This window comes from Clupea harengus, chromosome 8 (assembly GCF_900700415.2).
Source record: "Clupea harengus chromosome 8, Ch_v2.0.2, whole genome shotgun sequence".
Classification (NCBI taxonomy): domain Eukaryota; kingdom Metazoa; phylum Chordata; class Actinopteri; order Clupeiformes; family Clupeidae; genus Clupea; species Clupea harengus.
Window position 1 is genome coordinate 21,068,508 of NC_045159.1, and position 26,843 is coordinate 21,095,350.

The following is a 26,843-nucleotide window of genomic DNA, read 5'->3' on the forward strand; positions in this document are numbered from 1 at the left end:
CTGGCCAGTTCTATGGACTTCCCATTCCCATTTTATTTTATATGCATGTTTTTTTGTTTGTTCTGTTATGCTTTTTTCCTCTCCCCTTGATGCTGTATCCTAGGATACAATCCTGTCTTGGGAGTATTGTCTGTATATGGAAAGATTGCCACATCATGGTATACCTGTGTTTTATATAAACTCATTGTAAAAAAAAATTGATCGCAAAAATAAAATTCATTCATGTGACATTTAGATGGGGGCTTAATTATCCACTGTCATTTGGCCTCGGTGTTCTTATATTGTGTTCCACTGTAATTTCAGAGGGATATATTTTATTCACACCAGTTTTCCACTTGCCTCAGATGTATTTGGGGTAGGTGGAGAATCAGGAGACTAAAATGGTTCGGGATCAGAAAGCCACATGTGGGGAGAATATTATTATTAAACTCCACACTCACTCACAGGTAAATAGAAGTGTATCATTTTTATTGTCTAAATACATTTCATAAACAAAAGAACACAATGACACAAACAAATGTAATGCACATGTTATGGGTTAAACACTGACAAACAATTTCAACAGGTGCATCATCCCATGTTGGGTGTGAAGCAGCATTAACCAGAGCTAGTTAAGACATTGCACTGACACAGGATGTGGTTCATGTTAAACACACTGGCCTCATTGATGAAACCTTCGTAAATGTAAGATTATAATATAAGAGTATGATTAAAATGGATGGTCTTAATGCTGGATTCATCTACACTGTGTAAACACCAAATTTGTTTATGATGATGAATACAGTTGTCGGTGAAATCAGCATATCTGCAGAAGGCGAATAAAATTATATCCTGATGTAAAATAAAATTAAATGAACAATAATATATATAAAATTGTTGTGTTTTAGGAATGAGGCCCAGTGATTTATATGAAAACATTAGACTTCACAATCAGACCATCACACTCCATCACAGTCACATTGAACTCCCATTGCATTGTGACATCACTCACATGTGCTCCCACAGCCACTCCCATTCCCACTCTTAATGTGCATCATACACAGGCCACACCCCCATGATGAGGAATTACGGACACTCAGAGGCAAGGGGGAGATCCTGTGCTTTGGAACAGCCTCTTCATACCCAAGCAAAAACCATCCATGATGGTTTACTGTATTAACCTAAGTGCTCTATGTTCACTGCATCAAAGGCCGCTGACAAGTCTAGTAGACCTGATGACCTGATGTCCAGGAGGGCTGGATGTCAATTGAAAATGTGTGTAAGGTTGAAAAAAAAAAAAAAAAAAAACAATGCAGGAATCAATGTCTCTTCAATTACACTGTTATTGATCACAGACTTTAAAATGTCTTTCTAAAACATTTCAGCTTGTTAAAATGACAAAAAAAAAAATAGCGATAGAAAAGAATAGAGAAATCTACAAATATGTAACCTGTGTTTACACTGTCTGCCCATACGCTCTGTAATATGTCTTGGGGTTGAAGTTTTAATGATGCAACAAACCAATGATTGATTTAACAGAATCTAAGCTGGAGAGGGGGAAAAGTAAAAATGCTTTGAGCTAGTGAAGCATGATTGTCACAAATAGTGTTGAACCGAGGGAAGAGATAAAATGCAAGACATTCAGAATAGTCCATGTGAGAATAAGAGCACAGTCTAGTATTACAGTGCAATGTGGTGTAGAAGACCGTCTTACACTCACAAACCCCATACTGGCTGGATGCCTACTAATCCTCAGGCAAATACATTTAAGTGCATCCAAACACAACATTACACACATTAACATGATCCAAATAGGATCATAAAGCTATGGCACCTCAATAGAGGTTTGATTAAAACCAGGAGCAAGTGGTAGTCTGGTAAATGAGGGTGAGGAGGAGTATGACAAAATAAATGTCAGGAAGCACGACTTTGCTTGATACACTGTTCTGTACCACTGCCGCAGCAGCAGAGTGGTCGCAGCCAAGGTCCTGTAGTTGCTTTTAAGAACGTACTTTCATATGCTTTCATGAGACATGACACCGTAGTTGCTGGCAACAGGGACAGAGCTATGATGCTAAAACACATAGAGAAGGCAAGGAGACACCCTAGCTTTGATAGCTTTACAGCCCATCTGGGAAGCCAACTGGATTTGTGATCCAAATCTTCGCTCTCGCCATTCCTGCAGCACTGTTGGATTCATAAACTAGTTTTTGAAATAGGTTCCTGAAATGTGCAACCACACGATCGGTCTCTGAGCTCTCCTGGTCCTTCCAACACCTTAGAGAGTGAGGGGGGGGGGGGGGTAACTCTGTCAACAGGATGGTATTGAGTGATTTGTAAATATCCATTGAATATGGTGTGATAACACTCTGTCTCCTGGTCCATGGAGTGCTCCGTTTGGTAAAAGGTGTTGGTGTGAGCTGAAGGCATGGCTAGTTGGTGCTGTGCTGGGTGATAACGGGACAGTCCAGGTCACTCTCGGGGGATTCACCCAGATGAGGTAGATTGCCTCTGGAGTACTCTGCATACCATTCCTACAACACAGCAAACACATCGGTCTCAATCCATACCATACAATAGCTTTTTTACTGCAACCAGGGATTCATTTGGATTTCATCATTTTGATACTTATTCACAGTATTTTAAACCAGATTTAAGTATTCCACCTCAACTCAACATAGGTTGTGTTCTACGCTTGCCTGTATAACGACAATTTATATCTTGTTACTGCAGGAAAACATTAGTTTGAGTTTAGCTCCGACATTTACAAATACAAGTCCAAAATGGTCCTATGATGAAGAGAAAAAAAGTTTCTGACATCCATATCAGTCTCAGAAAACTCACCTCAATCTCTTCCTGGTACATCTTCATACTGAGATCACTCTTGGTGCGTGACCGTCGTCCAAGGAAAACTACAGAGGAATGCTGTAGCACATAACATTTGATGAAGCAACGCAAAATAAATAAATAAATAAATAAATAATTCATCTATCACAAAGTATTTAATACATTTAACCATGAAGATATCTGGCACAATGTGCATGGATCTAATGGCCATTTCAAATAGGCGTGTCCATGCCATGGCCAACATACTGAATCACAGAATAGTTCAGGTACTCAAAGCTTGATGTGTGGAGACACTTACCCCGCTGCGCTCCATGAGCACACACACCTGGTGCAGGGAGCTGAGGCTGGAGTTGGCCGGAGTGTGTTTGTAGAACTCCAGGGTCTGCAGCGCCTCTGCGCGGCTCACCTCCGCCTCAAACACGATCCCCTTCTCACCTGGCAAAAAAGGAAGGAAGAAAGGGGACTCTTATTCAAAAATGAAATAACAAAATAAAAAAACCTGTAACATCAAATGTCATCAGCTTTACATACTGCACTATATAAATGTGTAATTAAACAATGTGTTAATCTGCTAAAGAACTAGTTCTTGCAAATATTTTTGCACATTAAGTTCAAGTTCAAGTTCAAGTATTTAATGTCACATACAACAAATGTAGTGAAATGTGAAAGGGTCTACGCTCCACACTGTGCAAAAATAAATACAAATAAAAAATTAAAAACATGAAAGCTTAGAACCTTCTGGGTCCTCGAGGGCCTCTTCCTGTTTGTTCTTGCGACTGTAATTCATTCTGAAGACAAATGCGTCGAGTATAAAGGCCACAATAATCGTCATCACAACCTATATAGGCCAAAAAGACAAGAAACAGTTATAAGTGATGGTAATTATCAGTAATGGACGATGTAAAGAAGCAGTGTGCCTACGCAGATGATTACCGAACATCTTTAGTTTAGTGGCAGGGCAGTTGAACACCTGTGATCTGTTTACACACTCTTTGAGTTTTTAAAAGAGCATCCCATACTCTCACATTAGTTCCATGGCTGATCATGCTTGTTTTAAAAAAACGAAATTACAGCTAACCTCGGTGAGCTGTCCATAAAGAACTGTTCTGTGCTCAATGACAGTTATCAAAAAAAATTCTCTCACCATGGTGACGATATAGAATGTCATGAAGAAGAGTCTACTCCAGTGGGTTGTTTGAGAGGTCACCCCTTCCTGAATAAAAAGAAAAAAGAAAACATCAAAAATATAATGTTAGATTGTGTCATGCAAATATTGATGCACTTCCAGATGATGTGGAGATCTTTGTAGAAATTTTAAATTGATGACATGGCCGATTTATCCAGCATGTATGTTTATGGCTAATCATGGTACAACTAAATGGCTGCAATATGACCAACGTAAGTAAGAACACCTTAACTTAAAAAATGACTTATTACATATTGTGAATACACAGGGCTTATCACAGAGATTTCAATGGGGCGTAAACAACAACACAAAGAGTCTTTTTCTTTAGGCGTCCCAGCACGTCAGAACACTCACCATGGTGATGTACCAGTTGTTGACAACAGTCAATTCAAACAGTGTCACTAAAGAAAACAGAGAGAGCTGGAGATATTTATCAGAGATCCCATGAATCCAGACTTATGATTTATGATTGTACCTTCGTATTATAATAAATAAATACAAATAATTCAAATATATATATAATATATATAATTCAAATGTATTCTTTGCAACTAGAAGAGGTCTGTGAGAAATAATGCATGCATACCAAAGCTACTCAAAATATTGTTGAAGTTGTTGAGATAATAGTATCCCTCCTGCAGGACTGTCCTGTTGCCAATGGTGACGTTGATTTGGCGATAGGCATCAGCCACAGTACTGGTGCTGGATGGGACAGGGTTAGGGCACAATGCTAGCGTCAGTCTTCTGAACTTTGTGCTTAAATGGTTCAAGCCTAAGCAAAAAACAACACTATAGAATGAAACCTTTGACCTACTTGCAGCAGTTAGGGTAGACCACGTCGGCAAAAAACTCCATCCCAACAATAGCAAACGAGTAGTAGAAAATGATGAGGGTGAGGCCAAGACTACAGACAAGGAGTGGTGGATAGAGAGTTTAGCACTGACAGTAAGGAGTACATGTTTGGCAGATAGAGTAGATATGAGAATTTAAGGATGTAGAAACTCAGTTTCTGGTATTTTACCTGGCCATACGTGGAAAAAGCTCAAACATGGTATCCAAAACATTGCGATACCTCTGTTTGATTTTGAATAATCTGACAGGGAAAAAAAAAAAATAGGAAATGTGTGAATAATTAGGGGACTCATGTCCAAAGCCTTTCGTAGCATTCATACAGAAATGTAGCATACACACAAAGCTGAAAAGCTGCATACGCACAAACAAATTCAGATGTGTGAAACCTGGTCAAAGGAGTAATTGAGCACACACGCACGGGCACCACACACACACACACACACACACACACACACACACACACACACACACACACACACACACATTGTAGATTGATGAGGGAATACAATTAATTCAAAAGATTTTAGCATAATATATAACAAAGCTGCAATATAACAAAATGTGGAAAAAGTGAAGGGGTCTGAACACTTTCTGAACGCACTATACTACACAAGAGCAACTCAGATGACATATTCATAAGTCATGGGTCAAAGGTCAAATGACAAATGTCTATGGGTAGTCTGGTATAAGCAGGCACATACCTCAGAAGCTGAAGAGGCCTGAGAACCACAATGAAGTAGAAGGGCTCCATGTTGAAGGCCAGAGCAATCAAGCCCAAAAATGCCAACACAGTTACTGAGAAATCAAACCTGAAAACAGTAATAGAGCAGTTAAGTTCATACATATGTGGGTAACGTTAGGCATGTGTAGTATGTGTTGACTGTGTGTTAGATATGTAATGTTGAGTCGTGTACTGTTCTATGTGTGGGTATGTTATCTGAGGGTAATAGTCAAAAAAACGTACAAGTTCCATCCTGAGCTGAAGTAAGCCAGTGGTCCAAGACCTGTGATCTTCAACATCACCTCCACGCCGTAGACTAGACCAGACAAGGGAGGGCTTTATTACACACGTATAAGGCATAATGCATGTATGTATGTATGTATGTATGTATGGTAAAGGTTGTAAGGCATAATGCATGCATGTATGTATGTATGGTAAAGGCATAATGCATGCATGTATGTATGTATGGTAAAGGTTGTAAGGCATAATGCATGCATGTATGTATGTATGGTAAAGGTTGCAGAAAAACGTACTTGTAAGGAAGACAACATAACTCCACGGGACAAATCTGGACCATGACACGTCACCTGTGCTCACACAAAATACATTTGATTTAAAGTAAGGCCTATCTTATCCAGAGATTCAGTAGTTACTGTAAATGATATATCCTGCATGTACGTGTAGTCTTTGTGCGGTGGTTCGTGTGTCTGACAAAATATATACAAAATATACTGTATACATACTGAGAAACCAGCTCATTTATTACTTGGTCATGCATCAACAAACATAGCTTTTGTTCACTGTATTTATTTGTGTAAATTAAAAGAAAAAAGAAAAAACCTACTGTTCCATACTGTAGTCTCGACCAGTATCCATATCCCATTAACAGCAACAACGATGTCTGTCAAATAAATAAACATGAATTAACAAATGTATTTGAACTTAATGACATCCTATAGGCATACAGTAAACAAAGGAAGGGAAACCAACAGAAAATGGACTTACACATGGCATATTGGAAAGTCTTGGATTTTACCAGGAGGTTTATCCCTGTGGGGAAAAACATACAATTACAGCCATAACAGTTCTAAGGCTTACTTCAACAACTCTTAACAGATTTGGAAACATCGACACATCAAAAACAGACATACACACACACAAACAAACAAACAAACAAACAAACATTATGGATAGCGATGTTACCTTTAAAAATGAGGAAAGCAGTGTGTGGTAGATCATCAAACCAATGCTCCCCACTCCGTCGAGCCTATGACAGAAGCACACACACATGCATGCAGACACACACACACACACACACACACACACACACACACACACACACACACACACACACACACACACACACACACACACACATGCATGCACACGCACACACACACACATGGATGCACACACACAAACACACAATCCCATGAAACAGGAATGGGGTCAGTATTTTTAACTGTGATCACACCAGCATGATCTAATAAAACCAAATCCTCAGTGTAGTTAAATCAACCAGCAAACAGCAATACAATCTCCCAAATGAAACAAGACAAAGGACAGAAAGACACATTGTACAAGGGAAGACACAATATGGCATTTGGTGAGCTTGGACATGCAACTATGTGATGTGGACTAATCTAAATACTCAACAGTTTGCATATAAATTGTAGTTTAAATTTGGTCATAATGAGTATTAAATGATGACTATGAAACCATACCTTCCATTTAAGACCAATCACTTCGTAGAACTTATAAAAGTCTTGCAAACTGAAAAGAAAAAAAAATAGTAATAACATACAGATTTTAAAACGGGTCATCATGGTCACCATGTAAATACAAACTGCACGATTCGCTGATGTTACCTCAACATGTCAGTTACTGATTGGTTGAGAGCTTTGTACGTCAGGAAGCGGTCCCGGGCACTCATCCGAGGGCGATAGTGGCGCATGAGTCCATCAAACTGCTTCAGAGTCACTCCATCCGGTCTCTGTGGGATCACAATATCAGTATCATCAAACTGCTTCAGAGTCACTCCATCCGGTCTCTGTGGGATCACAATATCAGTATTTGGGTTTTTTGTGTGGATAAATTAATAACTTTTAAACACATGCATTTAGAAGACTCTCACTCAGAGTGACCTACAGAAGTGTACAGATATGCATTTTATCAAAATATGCATTTTATCAGCATATGCATTCCCTTGGTATCACACCCATGAACTGGGTGTCGTTAGCACCTTGCTCTACCAGTAGAGATATATATATCTCTCTGAGGGGAAAATTAAGTTTAAGGTATTTATTTAGCAGACCTTTGTTACCCAAAGCGACTTACACACAGTTCTATCTAAACATCTTCTGCAAGGGATTGGTTGGTGTTGCCCTAAACCTACCTGTCGACGCACGAGGAGCTGGAAGGCATGGTCAATAGCAGACCTCTTGTGGAGGAGCAGGGATTTGAACTTCATCTTCTCAACGCCGTTGAACGTGTCAAAGACCACAGCCAGGAGCTTTCGGGGTATGGGACAGGGTGTGGAGAGATAGAGATAATAAATCCATTTAAAATAATTCTTTTTTTTGAATATTTGAAATGTGAATGTTTCACATCTCCCAACTGCCGTTGAAGCCAGCGCTGGACACAGAATACAGCCCAACACGTTCAGCTTTAATTTTCTTTTGGATTGAGCACTTAAACACTTAAATATGATGGTGGGCTACACACAGATTCTTTGCGGTGGTCGCCATTCCATTTGGTCAACAGAAATCAGTGCTAGGCCTGCAACCCGCATCCATTGTAATTAGAAAAAGAAGAAGAAAGCCACAAGATTTCTACTCACCAAGTTCATGATGAAGTACAGCTCAATGGAGAGATACACTATGAAGAACACACAAGACCAGCGATTCCGTGAATAAGAGGGCATCATGACATCTGGGAAACTGGGGGACAAACACACACACAAATTCATACAATACAGCACCTGAAAGGATGAATTTATCTCATATTCTGGATATACACACGTGCTGAAGTGCAGTGAGAAATATGAAAAAAAAGTATTTTGATGCAATAATATAAGGAATCTTACTTGGCAGTTGTGAGTAAGACGAATAAACTCACAATGCTGTTCTCTAAGGTGTTAAAATACTGGAGAGGAAACACAGAGAATGGGATCGATCATCAAAACAGCCATCTTTGAGAGCAAATCACAACAATGTACAAGTCATTTTTCATGTTTTTCAAAAAGAATGCGTTTCAATAAAAGCTTGCCAACAGGTTAGCAGTCCGATTGAACTGGAGAAGGCCACTTTAAGTTCAGTTTCAATTTCAGTTCAGTGACATATGGTCAGTACTGACACATTACCACCACTGTATAACCTTTTACTGTTTTACAACATAGCCAAAAACAGAGCTCATTCAACTAAGCTTTCACTAATAGTTCACATTCTTGTAAGCATAAGCATACGTTTTTCACATACGTTTTTCACTTTATTTTCTTAATTTATGTGTCTTTCGACCACAACAACAAAAATCTGTTGTGTTAAGGGAACGAGAGTGAGTCTTACTAGATCCGCTGGATTAGACGAGAACAGAAAGAAACCTGTGGAAGGTTACAACAACATCAGAATTGCAGTGGGAACAGCAGGTGTAATATAACTAGGTCTAAAAGAGGGAAACAAAGAAAGCCCTAGATTACCAAGAATGGCGAAGATGACCATGAAGAACAGAAGGAGCACCAAAATATCAATAAAAGGAGGAAGAGACTGGAATATCTGCCGCAGGTTTCTGGAGGAACAGGAAGTGAGAGAGGAAGAGAAATGAAGGAGAAAACAAAATTCACACAATAATTAGAACAAAGGTACATTTTCAGTCATTATTATTTTGTGGTGAGATGCAGGAATAGTGAATGTCTATTCAGATAGATTGACACAATAATTAGAACAAAGGTACATTTTCAGTCATTAATATGTTGTGCTGTGATGCAGGAATAGTTAATCCCAAAGTCTTCCCAAAGTAGAGCCCACATCACCCATATCACTCATTCCACCTGCTCTCTCACTCTCACCTGCTCTCTCACTCTCACCTGCTCACAGCTCTCTTACTCTCACCGGCGCACAGCTCTCACTCTCACCTGCGCACAGCTCCGCAGTACCGACAGTCCACCAGGAATATGGGCCTGAGGGCCCGGGTCACCCTGAGGTGAGACGTCTGTCGGACCAGAACCACTATAGCCTCAATGAACTGGATGAACAGCACACACGTCTGGCCACATCAGAGAGGAAAACAACAAGACATGAGAAAAACATATCAAACAACAACAGAGGATGTCCCAAACAACAGCGAACAACCACGGTCCTATAATCATCCCCATACCTTAACCTCGGTCCTATAATCATCCCCATACCTTAACCTCGGTCCTATAATCATCCCCATACCTTAACCGCGGTCCTATAACAGTCCTCATACCCTAACCGCGGTCCTGTAACCGTCCCCATACCTTAACCGCGTCCTGTAACCGTCCCCATACCTTAACCGCGGTCCTATAACCGTCCTCATACCTTAACCGCGGTCCTGTAACTGTCCCCATACCTTAACCGCGGTCCTATAATCATCCCCATACCTTAACCGTGGTCCTATAATCATCCCCATACCTTAACCGCGGTCCTATATTCATCACCATACCTTAACCGCGGTCCTATAATCATCCCCATACCTTAACCGCGGTCCTATAACAGTCCTCATACCTTAACCGCGGTCCTGTAACCGTCCCCATACCTTAACCGCGTCCTGTAACCGTCCCCATACCTTAACCGCGGTCCTATAACCGTCTTCATACCTTAACCGCGGTCCTGTAACCGTCCTCATACCTTAACCGCGGTCCTGTAACTGTCCCCATACCTTAACCGCGGTCCTATAACCGTCCTCATACCTTAACCGCAGTCCTGTAACCGTCCCCATACCTTAACCGCGGTCCTATATTCATCACCATACCTTAACCTTGGTCCAATAACCGTCCCCATACCTTAACCGCGGTCCTGTAACCGTCCCCATACCTTAACCGCGGTCCTATATTCATCACCATACCTTAACCTTGGTCCAATAACCGTCCCCATACCTTAACCGCGGTCCTGTAACCGTCCCCATACCTTAACCGCGGTCCTGTAACCGTCCCCATACCTTAACCGCCGTCCTATAACCGGCCTCATACCTTAACCGCGGTCCTATAATCGTCCCCATACCTTAACCGCGGTCCTATCGTCCCCATACCTTAACCGCGGTCCTATAATCGTCCCCATACCTTAACCACGGTCCTGTTACTGTATCCTTACTTTAACCATAGTCCTGTAACCATATCCTTACCTTAACCATGGTCCTTTTGTGCCGAATGAAGGTGTTTAAGCCCAGCCACCGTAGCTTCATGCACAGCTCAAACGCCACCATGACAAGGGCGAGCAGCTCCAGAGTTGCATGCACCTGAAGGAGAAATGGATGCCCAGTCAGAGAGAGGATCACAGGGTAGATCCCCACAGGGTAGATCCCCACAGCAGCTGAGTGGGATGGCCATTAGCCCTTTGAGGAGTGAGGTTCCTTCCCAATTTATACCGTACAGACTAGAATTTACATTAACTGCCATTCATAACGGTCGTTTGACTTCATTATTACACCATCAAATGGAACCTTCATTCTAATCACATATTTGCGATCGTACTCCTCAAAGGGTTAGATGTTGTGACGTCAGAGAATAAAGTTACAGTTAATCAAGTCATCACATCAGTGCAGTTCACCTACTTGTACTAAATCAGAATGACTCTGTAACCCACTGAGCAAAGTCAACATCAGTTTTTACGAGTCTCTGCTAAAGCAAACAAACACTGTCTTACATTATGGCTGTCACATGCAGTGGGTACGGAAGACGTGCACTTTGAAAGAAAACACTTCTTACATAGGCAGTCTTAAATAGCCGGTCCACAGGATAAGTAAGACATGATAGGCTTTCATGATTCTATGGTGACTAAAGAAACCACAATGGCAGTGAGAGATACTGATGAGATGAATGACCTTGTGTTTACAGTGAGTTGTCACATAATATAAAGGATTTCACAAACATGCCATTCAAGTGTTTCTTGTATCGGTAAGGATGGACATGGAGTGGCTTAATAACCACTTTACCCACTCATTACACATTTACTCTGTCATTTAGTCTGTCTTATTTATGGCAGTAAGTACCCACCAATTACAAAATAGACAGCCTCACTGACAAAAAAAAGTTTATACAGTGTAGAAGGCATATCAGCATTCAAACGGCATTTTTGGGTTCATTTGAATGACCTATCAATCTACCAACCACACAATATGTACTATTCATTTAACTATCTTTCCCATTTGTCCATATCCTCACATTTAAAAACAAATTTATATATACTGGCTTATCCATGCATATGACAACTGGCAGACCTAAATAAACTTTAGCATGTTGTAGGAGCCATTTGATTGGCTGGGCTGTCCTATCTATCCAACACCCACACAATCAGGTGCATACATATACGTCCAGACGCAGGGAGGGCACAGCGGGGGCCTCGGACAGGGACAGCATCATGAGGAGGAGCCCCGTCACCAGCTCCATCAGGTAGAACAGGTGGTTGTGGGCGAACAGGTACGCACTCAGTGCCCGTGGGTTCTGCGGGTGGGTGAAGAATTTGTCGTTGTTCTCGCCCTCCTGGGTTAAAACAAACAAACAAGGAAAAAGAGAGTGAAGGGTAGTGATTACATTAGTGGCCGTGTGCTAGTGCATTGATTAATAAGCACGTGGCTATTGCATTTCTTAAAATTAATGGTAAAAAAGTGTTTTTGTTCTGACAAGAAAGCCTTCAATTTAAGGACACATAATTTATAAATGTCTCTACTTAAGACCCGTATGGTTCTTGTGACGATAGTAAAAGCATGTAAACAAACATCAAGTTTGATGTAATGAGGTAGAGATATTGACTGTATGATTTACCTGCAGGTAAATTGCTGCTTCTTGATAGTTCATCTCCCAGCTCTGTTGCATAGAAGCCTGGGTGCTTGGATCTGGTAGTCCTGGGTTCGGCATGGTGGTGTTATTCATGATATCGTACCCACCACCTCCATCTGCAGAGTGGCAAAGATCAAGGAGTATGACGTTTAACACACAAATAAACTTACTGTGCCTGTGAAAAATCCACATCTCAATGTAACTTTCAAGATCCACATGGCTTGCGACGCGTGTTTAGCAAATAAAAAAAGCACTGAACTAAAGAGATTGACAGACGACTGTTCTAAAACACTGACATACCACCACAAGCAAAAGAGGAAATGTGAACTGGCCACTCTTCCGTTCCCTTGTTGATATCATGGTCACCACTGGTCTCCATAGTAGCGTTTGTCTGACTTTCCATGCCGGACAGCAGCCAGGATACTAGCCATTTACAGTAGTGCCCTGTCTGACCATGCCTGTCACACTACAGATTAATGATTCACAAGGGACAGTGTACAGTCCGTTCTGGACAAGGCAGCTCCTGTCACCCATCCTGATGTCAGGAGTTAGGAGGTTGTCTTTCAGACTTATCTCATAATCTTTGGGATGCATCTTCTACCGAATACAACACAACATATAATTACATTTGACTTGTTCTTTCAAGTATGTTTTTTTTTTTTTTTTTTTTTTTTTAAACCTCTTCCAATTCTGTTACATTTCAGACATCAAAAGGCTCAAAGATTTTGTGTCACGACAATTTCCTAAATCTGTAAGACTCTCTTTCAGAGTCAGAGAGGCTACACGTAACAACCCAGCGGGAATTAAGAGACTTAACTCCCTAAGAGACTCCCTCACCTCAGAGAGACTCGGTTCTCCCTCACCTCAGAGAGATTTGGTTTTCCCTCACCTCAGAGAAGCATGACAATTTACAGACAACTTCAGCTCCAGAGAGCCTACATTCCAAACAGACGTGCTCCAACCATTGTCTGTAATTTCATACCAAAGTTTCATTCAAACCAAAATTAGACAAGCGAAGGCAATTCAACAAGAGAGCTCCAGAGAGTAATGAAGCGTAGATGTGTCGTGTTTTGTTGAGGAAATACAAACGTGAGCTGACTAAACCATTACAATATTTATGTTTGTGCCTGTCCTTCCGTCCTCCAGCAGTAATTTAACCTTATGAATTAGCACTTTTTTCCTCCGTACACAACTCAAAATAATTCCAGAAAACACATGAGGCTACATGCCTTTAAGGTCACACCTCATTTAGGTCCTTTTTGCAGTGGGCACATCCCACCCTTGGACTCTGGAGAAACAGTGGCCTGTTCTTTATTTTGCTGTTCAAAATGTGAAAGTGAAATTCCAGTGCAGTCGCAAGCTAACTTTGTTTTTGATTTCTTCCTGTTGGACATATTTAGAAACCAAAAACCATAAGGAGGTCTGATAAAAAGGGAACAAAGGGCCTGTCTTCTTTAATTCAGTTTGGTTCATTCTGGCATAGAGGCTGGAAAGACATGGCAAAAAGCACAAGATCTCTCCAAAAGGACAAAGTTAGAAGGCTAAATGCTAACACAGGAAGGGCTGGTTAACTGCAATTTGACTTTATGAGCCTTTATGAACTTATCAACTTTATGAATAGTCTGAACAAATTTCTTACTGATCTAGCTAACAAAGTTTGTCTTCTTAGAAGCAGAAATATCAGCATATTAACATGAAGCAAGCAGTGTAGTGCATGACAAACATTACATTTCAGGCTTCACCATCAGACATACAATGAGGGAAAAACATGCACTAGTTCCTTGTATAAAACAAATGGTAAATGACAAAAGTTCACTGTCGTGCTCAAGGACACTTCAGGAACAGTAAGGAGGAGTCAAGATCGAACTAGCAACCTTCCAATTGCTGAACGACTCCTATACCTCCAGAACCACTGGTGAAACAGGCCAATAACACATGTTCATGAGGGAGAAGAGGTGTAATAGGATGACACGGCCTTGAGTTAAATGTCTGTGTAGCTATCCCTCACTACCCACCAAATACGGGTATGGGACACATTCAACGCAACAGCACAACTAAACAATGACCAATAACGCAGAGCCATAGTCCCCATCACTTCAGCCAGCAGCCTGTTTCGACTTGATACAAAAACTGTGTCTGGATGTTGGGAGTTCCACCTTCTTCAAGATATGTGGTCTGAAACAATATTCTGGGGGTGCCTTGTAAATTGAATTGTAAGTTTTGAATGGCCCAGCTATCTACTCCAATAAATACCACTTACTGGTTCAGAACAGATGCTGTGCACAAACATGGTTATCTATGGATGCAAAAGGACACAAAATCCATATTGCTACTCTGCTGCCGATACACAAACAAAGGAAAAGGGAAAAAAAATCAAAACGCACCCCCTACAGCTCACCACCGCAGACAAGAGGCGAAGTGGGGGTAGGATAACATGTATGGAACACAGCGAGGTTTCTGTTTAAATGCTGACACAGTAGAGTCAGTTCCTGGTTCTCTCTGTGTGTGTGTGTGACACAAAGACCAGCTGACAGTTCAAACTCCAACACATTAACACTGGTTTTGGCTGTGCAGTTCTATTATATTGGTTTCATTTGAACTTTTCCTACCAATCAATCATCGAGCTGTGTAGCTATATGTAGGCATCTATCTGTTCATCCATCTACCTACCTACCTATACAACTTTCTATCCATTATGCGCAGCATCCCCTTTTGGTAATCTCTAGAATGAACACAATAGGCAACTGCCAACATCATGTAAACAAGGTTTGGTGACGCAGGCATTCACAGATTCAAGGTGGAAAGTAACTAACAGCTTCAAACAAAAAGGATGACCAACAAGCAGGCATTTGTTTATAAAGTGTGATCAATATATCAGCCTACTTCGACAACAAGTAGGCTATTTTTTCTGGACTGCAGACAAATGTCTTCATCTCATTTGGCAGATGTAGTAAGTCTCATCAAAATGCGCCTTGAGAAGGTAAATATTACCACAGATATAATCAGGAGCTGCTGTGACATGACCAACGATTACTGTAAACTATGTGGACTATCTCTGTCTGACAGACGCTTATGTTTGCTCATTACAATGAACATCAGATGACCGCAACGTCACGCTAACTTACGAGGTTAGCACATGTCAAAAACACATAAATCAGCAATTAATAGAGTAGAATAGTATCGTAAAGCAGCTGCGTACATTATGCTAACAATTATTTGAGTAACTTACATGTAGAAAGCGCAAAGCAGTACCGTTATAACTTTCCTGCACCTGAATAAGTGGTCTACTGAATACGTAGTAACGGGGGGAAAACCGTCAAGGTATAAAATGCAGAGAGCTCACATGTTTAAAACTTCAGATAAGACGATTAAATGTGTTAATCATAACCTCGAACAGTAAAATAAATGATATCACAATGTATAACTTACTTTCATCGAGTCTTTCAGATGCGTCGTCCGTCAGCAAACCGCTGTTTGTGTCGTTGTCCCAGGTCAAAATTAAGGGGACATCATCGTCACCGTCAGCCATTTCACCGTTAATCAAAGTCGTTTAATCGTGGTGATCGTACTTTAAAAACTCCCTGTATTGATTACCTCATTTATTATTTCTAACAGACAGCCAGACCTAACCAACTAAGTTAATTAATCCGCCTATCTCCACTGATGCCTTTAACTTCACGTTATCCTTGCTAACGCTAGCTGACTTGGGAAGTTTGACTTTGTTGTGAACCTGAGGTGTCAAGTTATAATGATGGCTGAGAGCTAGCTAATACTTGCTCCATAGGAGAGCATTAAGATTGACGTAGCCATGTCCTTTCTGATTTGCATTAAATGCACTCGATTAGTAAAGTTTTTTTTTTTTTTAAACAACCAGATCAACACGTTAATGTTGAGATTTGCTAGCTAGCTAACTTACCAGACCACTTTGCAGGAGCTAGCTAAATTCTAACCCAGGTGTCCACTTCACGATAAAATATAAATGTAATTTGAGTATACCTTCTCTTATGTAAGAGGGTTATTCATAAATACATTGTAACAAAGTTTCTTTAAATATAACCGGAAATATCAGCACATTAAAATTCAGCTAACGGTGTAACGGTATCCCAAGAGTGCATGATTTTTTTATGTTCACCACGACATGTCGTCAACCGTTTCGAACAAAACATGACAGGCTGTCAAAGTAAGAGTTGTCACGGGTTTGCAAAAAATAGTAAACAAAACATGACGATTAATCACAACACATTTAGAAAACATTGTTGAAATACTTAAGATTAAAATGAACGTTGCACGCTGTACAACATCGTATGCGAAATCAGCGCTGAGAGCACTAGCTACTTTTGTAGTGTTGGATGGGGACTGTTTACGTTGCCATGCCAATCTCATAGCAACCAAAGTTGATACTTTTCTCATATGGTTAGCTGACAGGGAACAAAATAGATAACGTAGTATCTAGTTAAGCAGTCAACTATAAAAGTGACACATAACAGAAAGTTAAATCACACTGAGAAAGCGAACGTCAGAGGAAGTGGCAGCCTTTAATGTAAGCCAATATAAGCAAAACTCGACAACATTCTAGGTAAGTTCGTCAGCTATAACTTGCTTATGTGGTGAATATGGTATCAATATCGTAACGATACCCATTAACGCCCCAGCCATAAAAACCTGCTAAACAAAGATGTTTTTTTATCGATATAAATATGGTTTAATTAATCAACCTTACATATTTCAGAAGTGACGGGTGTGTACAAAATGAAGGAAGTCTGATAGGTAAATTAAAGATGAAGGATGTAGTTTGCACAGTAATAAGATAAGATAAGATAAACTTGTATTAATCCCCGTAGGGAAATTCATGTGTAATAGCAGCAAGGTAATAGGAATACAATATATAAATAAAAATAAAATAAATAAGATAAGTACAACGCAGCTGGCGTATATTAGAAACAAGTTATAATAAGTAAGTCTACATGTATTGTGTCATGTTTTCAGATCATTGTAAACTACTTGGACTTTTTACAGCGAACAAATCCATTATTGCAACTGTAAGCATGTGTACACACGAGTTATAACACTAGGCAAAGTTGATACATTATTGACGTAATTGAACATGTTTAAAGGTAGCTCATTCAGTCTTAACTAATATCCTTTTTTATAATATTTTAGTCCCACACTTTGATTGATTTACATCGATTGAACTTTGATTTACCAGCTTTTGGCTACTGGCTAAACAGGAATGCTTAGACTTGGTTCATAAAGTGACTTAAGTCTGGTTGGGTGACAATCTCTCTTCTCGTTGCACTCTTTGTGACAGCTTGATAACTTCATCTTTGGAGTTATGGGGTCTGAAAGATATTTGCCTACTCCAATTTGAATAGAAGGCTGAACCTCATCTTCATCATATATGAACAATGTGAACAATGTCAGAATTGTGTAGGTTTGAGGGAGTATTATTTTAATGTGTCTTCCTTTATGGAAGGTCCATTTCCTTCTACAGAATCATCAAGTATGCTTCCCTGTGATCGACAACAACAGCAAACAGTCTCCAGTTCGCCATCCAAAATCAAAATCACCCGTGATGACTCCCTTAAGATTGTCGACCCATCCAGAAAGAAACTTGTGTCCTTGGAAACCCAACGCATAGCTGGTATCCTAGACGAATGCATCAGAAAAGTAGAGATGATTGCCCTGCTTCCTATAGTCATAGCTTCTCCAGGCCTGCTAACTGTTGGCATGGAGACAGGGCTAAGTGAAACCATAGGTGACCACTGGAAGGTTGGCAAGAGATACGAGTCTCAGAGACACATTTGGGAGAGCCAAGAGGAGCAGACGCCAGAGGCCAAGGAAATGTCGGATGCAGAACATGCTGTCCACTGCTCCCTCAAGGACATGTTTCGGAAGATCCAAGCTTGTTCCACAGCGAGCAGCACTTTTGCGAACGTGGGGAGCCTGACGTTGCAAAGGGATGAGTGCCCACAGAGGCTGGTCGAGGGGCTGCGTGAGCTGAGGTTGGTCCTGCTGGAGCGTCTCCTGACCACTCCGGCTGAGGAGAGGGAGCGCATTTGCCGCATGCAGGAGATGTCCCAGCGTTACCACAGCAACCTGGACCTGGTGGCCACCTTGGAGGCAGAGGTGGCTGCTGCCATCAAAGACAGGGATGAGGAGGTATGAGACAAAGGAGCAAAAAGGTACAATAGGTAACATCTATCATCCTTGGATTCTGCTTTTCGACTCAGTACCCATCATTTTCCATAAAGAATGACTGTAACATTCACACATCTTTAGATTATAAACCAATTGAGAAAGTGTGTAAAGGTGTATTGGGCATATACTTTCTTATTAATCCTGTTAAATCCCAGGTTTAGAGAAATGATAAGCAACATTGAGAAATATGATGAATGTTTGACTGACCTGTTGCATGCTAATTTAACCTCCATGTTTTAAGGTTGTTTCAGTGAAATGTTGATACATATTTGTTAGTTACCTGTCACTGTTGGTTCTCCTGCCAGATCTCCAAGAAGAACCAGACCATCCGCCACCTGAAGAGTTCGCTGCACCAGATGGAGAAGATCTCGGAGGACTTTGTGGCACGGACCCGCCAGGAGGCAGAGAAGCAGAACCATTCGGACCAGAAGACATCAGACGGGCGTCAGCAGCGCATGCAGCAGGAGGTGAGCCTGCTGAGGCTGCAGCTCAACAACCTCATCGCAGACAACCGCGAGGTCGAGTTGGGCCTACGCAAGGTGAGAGGATTTTGCTTCTTAGGAATGTGATGTATGTGACAGAAATGTTCACTAGATCATCCCCCAATTTGATATATGTGATAGACATTTGATTTGTTTTATGCCTGACAATGATTTACCTATTATGCACACTGTAAATGTACTATATTGATGTTTTTTATTCATTTAGAATTTATTTTTGTATTTAATTTCATTTTTTTCATTGTTGTTAACTGTGACTACCACTGCAATTTCTGTGTGAAGAGGAAATACAAAGTGGAGACAGAAATTGAGAACTGGATTCAGAAGTACGACTCTGATATGGGTGAAAAACAGGTATGGGTGAATTATCAGAAATATGTTTGGTTTGTGATTTGTAAATTGTAGAGCAACATACTTATCAGTATGTAACAACTCTGTATCAATTCAGTATCCACTGAACCCTAATCCTAACGGCAATCCCTAAAGACGAAACCTGCATGAATCCTCATCTTATCCTTGTGTCATTACGTCATATCTGCCATGTGTAGTGGAGCTGCATCCTACACAGGGCCATGCAGCGCAAAGCATGGTCCCACTGTTCAGAGTTTGTGCTGACCATTCATCTCCGTCTGCTTGCCTCAGACGGAATTGGAGGACATGACACAGCTGTTTGAGGAGGAGAAGGAGGAGCTGCGTGAGCTGGAGGAGCTCCACGGCGTGCTGGAGGTGGAGTACACACAGGTCATGGAGGAGCGGCGGCTGGCACAGGAGCGTCAGGAGGAGGAGGAGAGGGTCAGGGAGGTGATGGGGCGTGCCGCCACCGTGATCCAGGCCTACTGGAGGGGCTGCCATGTGCGTAAGGTCATGCGCGCCAAGGCCAAAGGCAAGAAAGGGAAGAAGGGGAAAGGCAAGAAGGGGAAATGACCTGGGCAAGTAATACTGAGGGGGTCCTTTTCTTTTCACCTCAATGGTGGAAAGAGTTCACATTTTTTGGGTAGCTGTTTCAATATTAAACCATGAACTTATGGGATTTGAGTGCAATGCTGTTCAATATGGCCGTTAGGGGTCACCTCTGTGACACCTGTATGTTTCTCGGCACTGAGAAGGGCCAGGTCAGTGTATGCCATGTTTGTCAGCTTCACTGTTAATGTCTTGCATAAAAGAGGGTAAACATGGATTCACATGCACAGAATTCATATGAACAAGAAAATTATTGTATCTCATTCCCGGCTATTCCAGTTGGCATAGATATGTCGAGTTTCAGTGTATATATTCATAATTCAAATGAATCCATACACATTTTTTATACTGCATTCTGCAATGTTATAAATAAAAATTAAATTGCTAATTTTAATCTTTTATTGGAACCAATGTTCAGTTCAATTGTATGTTCCACTAGTGTGGAATAATAAAAAATGGTTGTGAAGTCAGGTTTATAATAATGAGTCAGTGCAGTGAACCAGCAGTGATGAGTGTGAGAAATGATTTGCTTACATTGAGCTGAACACTGTTAAAGGAATAAGTCATTCTGCGGTATTTCAAGTAAACCTGTCTTTGTCAGTCCTGTGGCACACTGCACTACAGACCTGTCTTTGTCAGTCCTGTGGCACACTGCACCACAGACCTGTCTTTGTCAGTCCTGTGGCGCACTGCACCACAGACACTTCAATACTCAGACTTTCAATGTCTCTCTTTGTATCTGAAATAGAATAGAATGGAAAACATTACTCATAACTTCTATGGAAAGCTAACGGCCCTCAGATGGATAACAAAAATACCCTTGAAATGTGCTTTTAGCCTCTTTAGAGCAAAAAGGGGTTTTATTTCAGCATCCTTTTCCAAGTCCAAGGAAATCATTTATTTTTTACCAAGACAGACATTTTAGCAAAGAATATCAAATTAAATGAAGCCTATGCCATATTTTAACAGATAAAGAAGGTAATCTGCAGAGGGGGGCTTGTGAATATTGAGCAAAAGGATGAGCTCAAAGGATGAACTCAATGGACATACATTTCCAGGGATGCAAACACATGTATGGTCAAAAAAGAGAGAGGTAATTGAAGCCCTCGCCCCGCGGCAAATATCCATATACTTACATTGCCACCAACCCCCCGACATCCCCGGCCCACCCCTATTCATGAGTACCAAAGACGTCACTTCCGTGAAGCCTGCCGCCATCTTTGTGTCCAACTCTACCGTTATTCCCATTGTATTTGTACCCAATAGTAGCTAGTTAGTCATATATATTAATATATAGTAATAATATAATAATAATAATAATAATATAAATATAATAATGGTATTGTTTTCTATTGATAGGTTCTTAAAATTTAGACTTTTTAAAAGTAGTATTGTCTAATTCTAGTGGTTAGTTAGTTAGCTTTCATAGTTAGCCAACGAACAGTCATGACTACGAACACAGCACATCTGAATGAAGCAGAAAGACAACGATATTTAGAAAAAACATTGATTATTGGCTGCGATCCATATTTATTATCGGCAACTATTTTGTCCCTTAAAGTCTGCGAAACGTCTGCCCCAACTGTCCTTTCCCGACATATATATTTATCTTGTACACAATCCATCCCCATACACCGGAGATAGCCTGAAGGCTTTCAAAAGTACATCAATATGCAGTTGCAGGATGGGTGAACGACACCAAGATATGGCATCTGGAGACATATGTATGTCATCACATGACATCTTAGTAATTCAAACAGCGATTATCAACCGATTTATTTTAGTGGTGGTTAAGAGTGCCAATGTGGGCTAGCTAGGTGTAGCTAAAGCCTTTAGTGAAGGGCTAAACAGCTCGCTAACTATTAGCACTCTAGCTTGCTCAGGAGAGTTTAGCTCTGATAAGACACAGCAATTATTCACGATTGTATCAACGTGCTGCATTTCACTTAACATGTCAGTCATTCCCAGGCTCTGAACACAAAATCAACATGTCCGTGGATAGTGGTGCAGGAAGATACAAAGTGTTGACTGCACAATCTGAAGTTAGATGTTGGCTGCCAGTTGTCTCTTCTAATTTGCAGCCAACCATTTATTCCGCCGATCTAAATCTTTTGGTATACAATTAAATTGTTTCTTTGTGTAATTTTCGCGACTATTGTCGCATCCATCAGCACAACATAAGCAGGGCATTTTAACTTTCTGCGGGTTGTGACCGACTATTGTCTGTGTTGTGACCGACGCTCAGCTAGACTTTCGGACACAAAGATGGCGGCGCTTAAACGCAGTGACGTCACGTGGTACTCATGAATAGGCACATACAGGGTTCGTACGGTCATGAAAAACCTGGAAAAGTCATGGAATTTTAAAATGGTAATTTCCAGGCCTGGAAAAGTGCTTGAAAAAAATTAAATCCCAAAAGTTTTGGAAAAGTCATGGAAATTTGTTATATTCATATTTTCAAGGCTATTTACGCTGAGTTTTAAATAATTAATATGCGTTTAAAGGAAATACGCTCAAAATATAAGCAGGCATACGCTCTCATACTAACTGAAAAGTTCGGTGGCCATAGCAACAGTAACTCAGGGAAGCGGACGGGATAATGCCAGGGAAGTCTAGATTTAACCCTGCTTCGCTACAAATGGAAAAGTACATGTCATGGCTTAAAACAGACGAAAACCCGGGACGAGCAAAATGTAGGTTGTGTGGTGGCAAAACATTCAACATTTCAAACACGGGAGAGGCGGCATTAACCATACACGAGCCATGCCAAAGGAAGCAAACAGAGCGCTGCTACTAGCGAAGCTACAGCAACCCCTATCACCACAGCGAGGGCAACTGCTACGCCAAGCAGCACGTCTCTCTTGTCAGCTACCAAGCAGGCGTCGATAACCGATTCTGTAACGAAAAATGAAGTCCTAACTGCGGAGGTAATGTGGGCACTGAAGGTGGCCAATTCGCATTATTCTTTTGAATCATCCGAAAATGCCAGCCTGCTCTTTGACGAATGTTCGCCGATAGCCAGATTGGTCATTCCATGCCAAACGTCCAAATAAAAATAAAAATCTCCCCACTCGACCATCTCAGATTTGGCTGAAAAAATTCAAGGATGTTCATACACTTCTTAATAGGTATAGCCCCAAATATTAGCTCTCTACTCCCAATAGTTTTGTCACAAAATTGTTTTTTTTTTAGCAACTAAGTTATGTGCATTTACAGACGCTTTTTAGCAGCGTTTTCTGAAGAGCCATTTAAAAAGTATTTAAGCTAGCTCCTTCAAACTTTCTAGTGCTAAAATTACAAAATTACACCATTACAATACCATTACTTGAAGAATATGGACTTCAAAGGGTGTGGCTTGGGTATATCATAGTATTAGGGGTGCTTGAATTTGCGCGAAAGTTTTACTCTACACTCTGTGGCAGCATCTTTGAAGGCCTGTGGAAAGCTCAATGTTAAAGCTAGAGACTTGATATTATACACAGACCTTCCTATGTATGCTCTGTATACAAAACTGTCCCTATGTGATGAATGGTCTGGAAGATATTAAAGCTTGAATTGATGAAAACCCATTTTGTGCAAAAAATGACAGCATCTACCAACATGAAACTAACTGTTTTGGAAAGATTAGATATTTGTTCTTAACATATCAAATATTTGTGATGGTGTTCTGCCTCATTTTCTCAAAATTAATTTTGCCCAGCATTCAATGGCCTATGGAAGCATATTCAAATGCTAACAAAATGCACTAAGTTTGACACAGAGCTTAAACTGCATATTTTTGTATACTGTATTCTTTGGAATTCTCATTTAAATACTACATTGTATCACTTTTTCATGTATACACCGAGATTTCACAAAATGTTTGGTCATGGAAATTTGGTTTAAAGTCATTGAAAAGTCATGGAAAAGTCATGGAAATCCATTGGTCAAAATGTGTATGAACCCTGCACATAGAGTCAAATGAAATTCTGAAAATTCTTCTTCCTCTTCTTCCTGGCCATTTCCTGCAACATATCAAGGGCCTTCTGTCTGGCTGCATTCATTTTCTTAACATGTTTGAGACGTGTCTGCCTCTCTTTGGCCAGAGCAGTAGTCTTGGCCTTCTCGGCACTTTCACATGTAGAACTGCAGCCATACTCCGCCTGCCTCTTCTGCTTTGCCTCTGTCCTCTTCCCTCTGTCGGTCTTGTCCCTTGTCCCTCCCTGCAGCCCTAATGTTCTGGCAGAGAGTTTTATCAACTGGCCCCATGTTGATGTCCTCTCTTTTAAACATGCCAATGCCAGTCTTGCCCCTAGACCTCAGCACATATTTCACAGTCTGCACTGCATCAAAGGTGGAGATCTTCATGTTAGATCTTTTAGTGTCAGTTAGATCTTTTAGTGTCAATTACATCTCCCATGAGACTAAAGGAGGACTCTACCAGTGGCCCATGAAAGATGGACACAGCTGTGTCACTGATCTGTCTCTTGGTCTGACGTCCTGCCTGCTTTTCTGCCGTTCTCATTCTGCTTATCAATCGGTTTTGCTATCCTTGTTGATTTATTTTATCTGTATAGGTGTTTATGTTGTTCAATTTAATATATTAATTTAAAGTCGTCCAATTTCAAGTAACCCATTCTTCAACACTATCTGCTACCTTATCTTCAAACTGAAAGTAACGTTAAATCTCCATTGCAACAGCTTTCCAGAGTTTGGGAAATAATCGCTGCTGATTTGCTTATTTCTTATTTACTTGTTTGGTGGAGGCAATCCAGAATTACTGTTGATAAAATTATAATCAGACCCCCCCCCCCCCCCCCTTAAAAAAAACCCTCTTCGGATCTGCACGATTCACACAAGTCACCCAAACTGCCGTGAAAAAAGCGGGAGGCGCCGAAAAGTGCGCTGTTCACAATACCTTATAGACCACAACAGGCACGTGCACAGACATTTTGGGGGGCAGGTGCTCAAACCAAAAAAAAAGGGCACCCATCGCCAAAATTATTAATGAAATTAAAAATAATAATAATACATAAATAAATAAAAAACAAAGTAGGATATTCTCAACTTAAATATTTATTTTTGTTAACAAACTAACTTAAATTATCTCCTGAACATAACTCAGTCATACACTCTGTCTGTCCTTCCTCATCCATGATGGGCTCCTCTGAACCAGGTAGGGTTACTGATTCTCCCTCATTTGTTTTACTAGTTGATGGCCTGATCCAAGATAAAAGAGAGCTGCTACCCCAAGCTGTTTGCTGCAGTTCCCTGTCCTTCTGCTTTTGGAGTCTCTGTTTTCTTGGCATTATGCTGCAAATTTTGTAAATGAGATAAATCAATGTTGTGCATAATGATCAAGAGTGACTTACAGTACACACACTGTATTACTGTATTCTGACTGAGTTGAAGCATAAGCAGCATTACACTAACAATATACCACAATATATCTCACCAGAGTCATGTAGCTCAACTTAAGACCTACCTTTCATTTCAATAATCACGATTTTAAATGAAACAAAACTGAACTTGTCTAATTTGTAGAACCGTAAAACTGCCTTTAAATTCTCTGCCTGTCTGCCTGCCTGCCTGTCTGTCTGTCTGTCTGCCTGTAGCCTATCTCTCTCCCTCTCCCTCTTCATTAAACATTACAAACGTCAATAAACCGCTGGACAAGGCTTTGAAATCACGGATTTCGTGAGTTTTGTGTTTGTTTATTTTTTTAGGAAACGTCGGACCAGTTGCGACGTAATGTTTTCAGCGGCGCTAATGTTGTGGTTAATTTATCACCAAACAACGTCGGGCGATTGCACAAACACCGTCATTACCTGTTTGTCTGATGCTGCGGGTCAGAGAAGAAGGAAGCTGCAGCCGTTTGGCTTGGCACTCTGCATGTGCTGAGTGGAGGAGGAGGAGGAGGAGGAGGGAGGGGCGCGTGGGGCTTGTGAGCGCCGCAGAGCATGTCGCATTCTCACAAGAACTCAAATAAATGCCCCGTCATATATCAAAACACATTTGGGGGGAATGAAGAGAGAGTCATTTTTATTCTTAAATATTGATGAATGAAGAAAAAATGTGGCTCCAGCAGAAGGGGCACTTTTCTCATCCAGGGCAAAAGGGCAGGTGCTTGAGCACCACTAGTGGCCTATCTGTGCACGTGCCTGGACCACAAGCTGAGGCCTTCCCAGGAGTATATTCCACTTTACAGTGAAGTCCAAGTAGCGCCATCGATTGTTGACATAGCATAATGACATGTATCAGTAGTTTGATTTTAAAACAACCTTACATAGCCTCCTTGCAAAGTAATATCCGATACTTTCAGTATCATCCAGTTCTTATTTCATGATATATATATATATATATATATATATATATATATATATATATATATATGTGAATATTACCTGTAAGGAAAACAATTTACAGAAACAAAAACCACTGAATAACAAGAACGATACATACATACATATTGTGGCATTAATGGATATGATATGATAAGTCATGGACCCACAATATCCAAACCGTATAATGGCTGGTGAAACAAATCACTCTTGCCTTGACTGTTTGCATCCTGGCCTAGAGATCTACAGCGTATCTGGTAGTCCCCTG

At 40.7% G+C, this 26,843-nt stretch overlaps 2 protein-coding genes across 6 annotated transcripts; one reads left to right on the forward strand and one right to left on the reverse strand.

Annotated features, from left to right (window-relative positions):
• Window positions 1-447: 447 nt before the first annotated feature.
• Window positions 448-16,570, reverse strand: LOC105890473 (two pore calcium channel protein 1). 3 transcript variants are annotated; one of them, XM_031572295.2, is made up of 27 exons: window positions 16,027-16,570; window positions 12,583-12,713; window positions 12,124-12,300; window positions 10,944-11,057; window positions 9,715-9,845; window positions 9,280-9,368; window positions 9,149-9,183; window positions 8,671-8,729; window positions 8,425-8,524; window positions 7,981-8,097; window positions 7,454-7,578; window positions 7,310-7,358; window positions 6,789-6,852; window positions 6,591-6,635; window positions 6,430-6,486; window positions 6,119-6,172; window positions 5,829-5,901; window positions 5,566-5,673; window positions 5,034-5,105; window positions 4,827-4,916; window positions 4,599-4,714; window positions 4,367-4,413; window positions 3,971-4,039; window positions 3,562-3,664; window positions 3,125-3,261; window positions 2,824-2,904; window positions 448-2,513 (listed from the first exon to the last, which is right to left on the reverse strand). In XM_031572295.2, exons 1-27 carry the CDS (start codon window positions 16,124-16,126, stop codon window positions 2,412-2,414), a joined length of 2,445 nt encoding a protein of 814 aa, XP_031428155.1. In that variant the 5' UTR covers window positions 16,127-16,570; the 3' UTR covers window positions 448-2,411. The 3 variants fall into 3 exon arrangements, with proteins under 3 accessions (XP_031428155.1, XP_042564467.1, XP_042564468.1); XM_042708533.1 differs by having other exon boundaries at window positions 7,454-7,635; XM_042708534.1 differs by lacking the exons at window positions 12,583-12,713; window positions 16,027-16,570 and having other exon boundaries at window positions 7,454-7,635; window positions 12,108-12,215.
• A 331-nt stretch (window positions 16,571-16,901) lies between these two features.
• LOC105890443 (dynein regulatory complex protein 10) lies at window positions 16,902-21,509 on the forward strand. Of its 3 annotated transcripts, none has more exons than XM_031572298.2 (5): window positions 16,902-17,173; window positions 18,071-18,756; window positions 19,101-19,334; window positions 19,578-19,649; window positions 19,938-21,509. In XM_031572298.2, the coding sequence occupies exons 2-5, from the start codon at window positions 18,100-18,102 to the stop codon at window positions 20,217-20,219; spliced, it is 1,245 nt and encodes a 414-aa protein (XP_031428158.1). In that variant the 5' UTR covers window positions 16,902-17,173; window positions 18,071-18,099; the 3' UTR covers window positions 20,220-21,509. The 3 variants fall into 3 exon arrangements, with proteins under 3 accessions (XP_031428158.1, XP_031428160.1, XP_012671922.2); XM_031572300.2 differs by having other exon boundaries at window positions 18,089-18,756; XM_012816468.2 differs by lacking the exon at window positions 16,902-17,173 and having other exon boundaries at window positions 17,460-18,756.
• The last annotated feature ends 5,334 nt before the right edge of the window (window positions 21,510-26,843 follow it).

Bases quoted from the DNA above. Each gene is read 5' to 3' on its own strand.
- LOC105890473 (XM_042708533.1), bottom strand. From the start codon at position 16,126: ATGGCTGACGGTGACGATGATGTCCCCTTAATTTTGACCTGGGACAAC. The intron at 9,846-10,943 runs GTAAGGATATGG...TGATGTGGCCAG, and splicing joins ACAAAAGGACCATGGTTAAG to ACGTGTGTGCTGTTCATCCA. The intron at 6,636-6,788 runs GTAACATCGCTA...TTTTCCCCACAG, and splicing joins TGCTTTCCTCATTTTTAAAG to GGATAAACCTCCTGGTAAAA.
- LOC105890443 (XM_012816468.2), top strand. From the start codon at position 18,064: ATGGAAGGTCCATTTCCTTCTACAGAATCATCAAGTATGCTTCCCTGT. The intron at 19,335-19,577 runs GTGAGAGGATTT...TTCTGTGTGAAG, and splicing joins TCGAGTTGGGCCTACGCAAG to AGGAAATACAAAGTGGAGAC. The intron at 19,650-19,937 runs GTATGGGTGAAT...TGCTTGCCTCAG, and splicing joins CTGATATGGGTGAAAAACAG to ACGGAATTGGAGGACATGAC.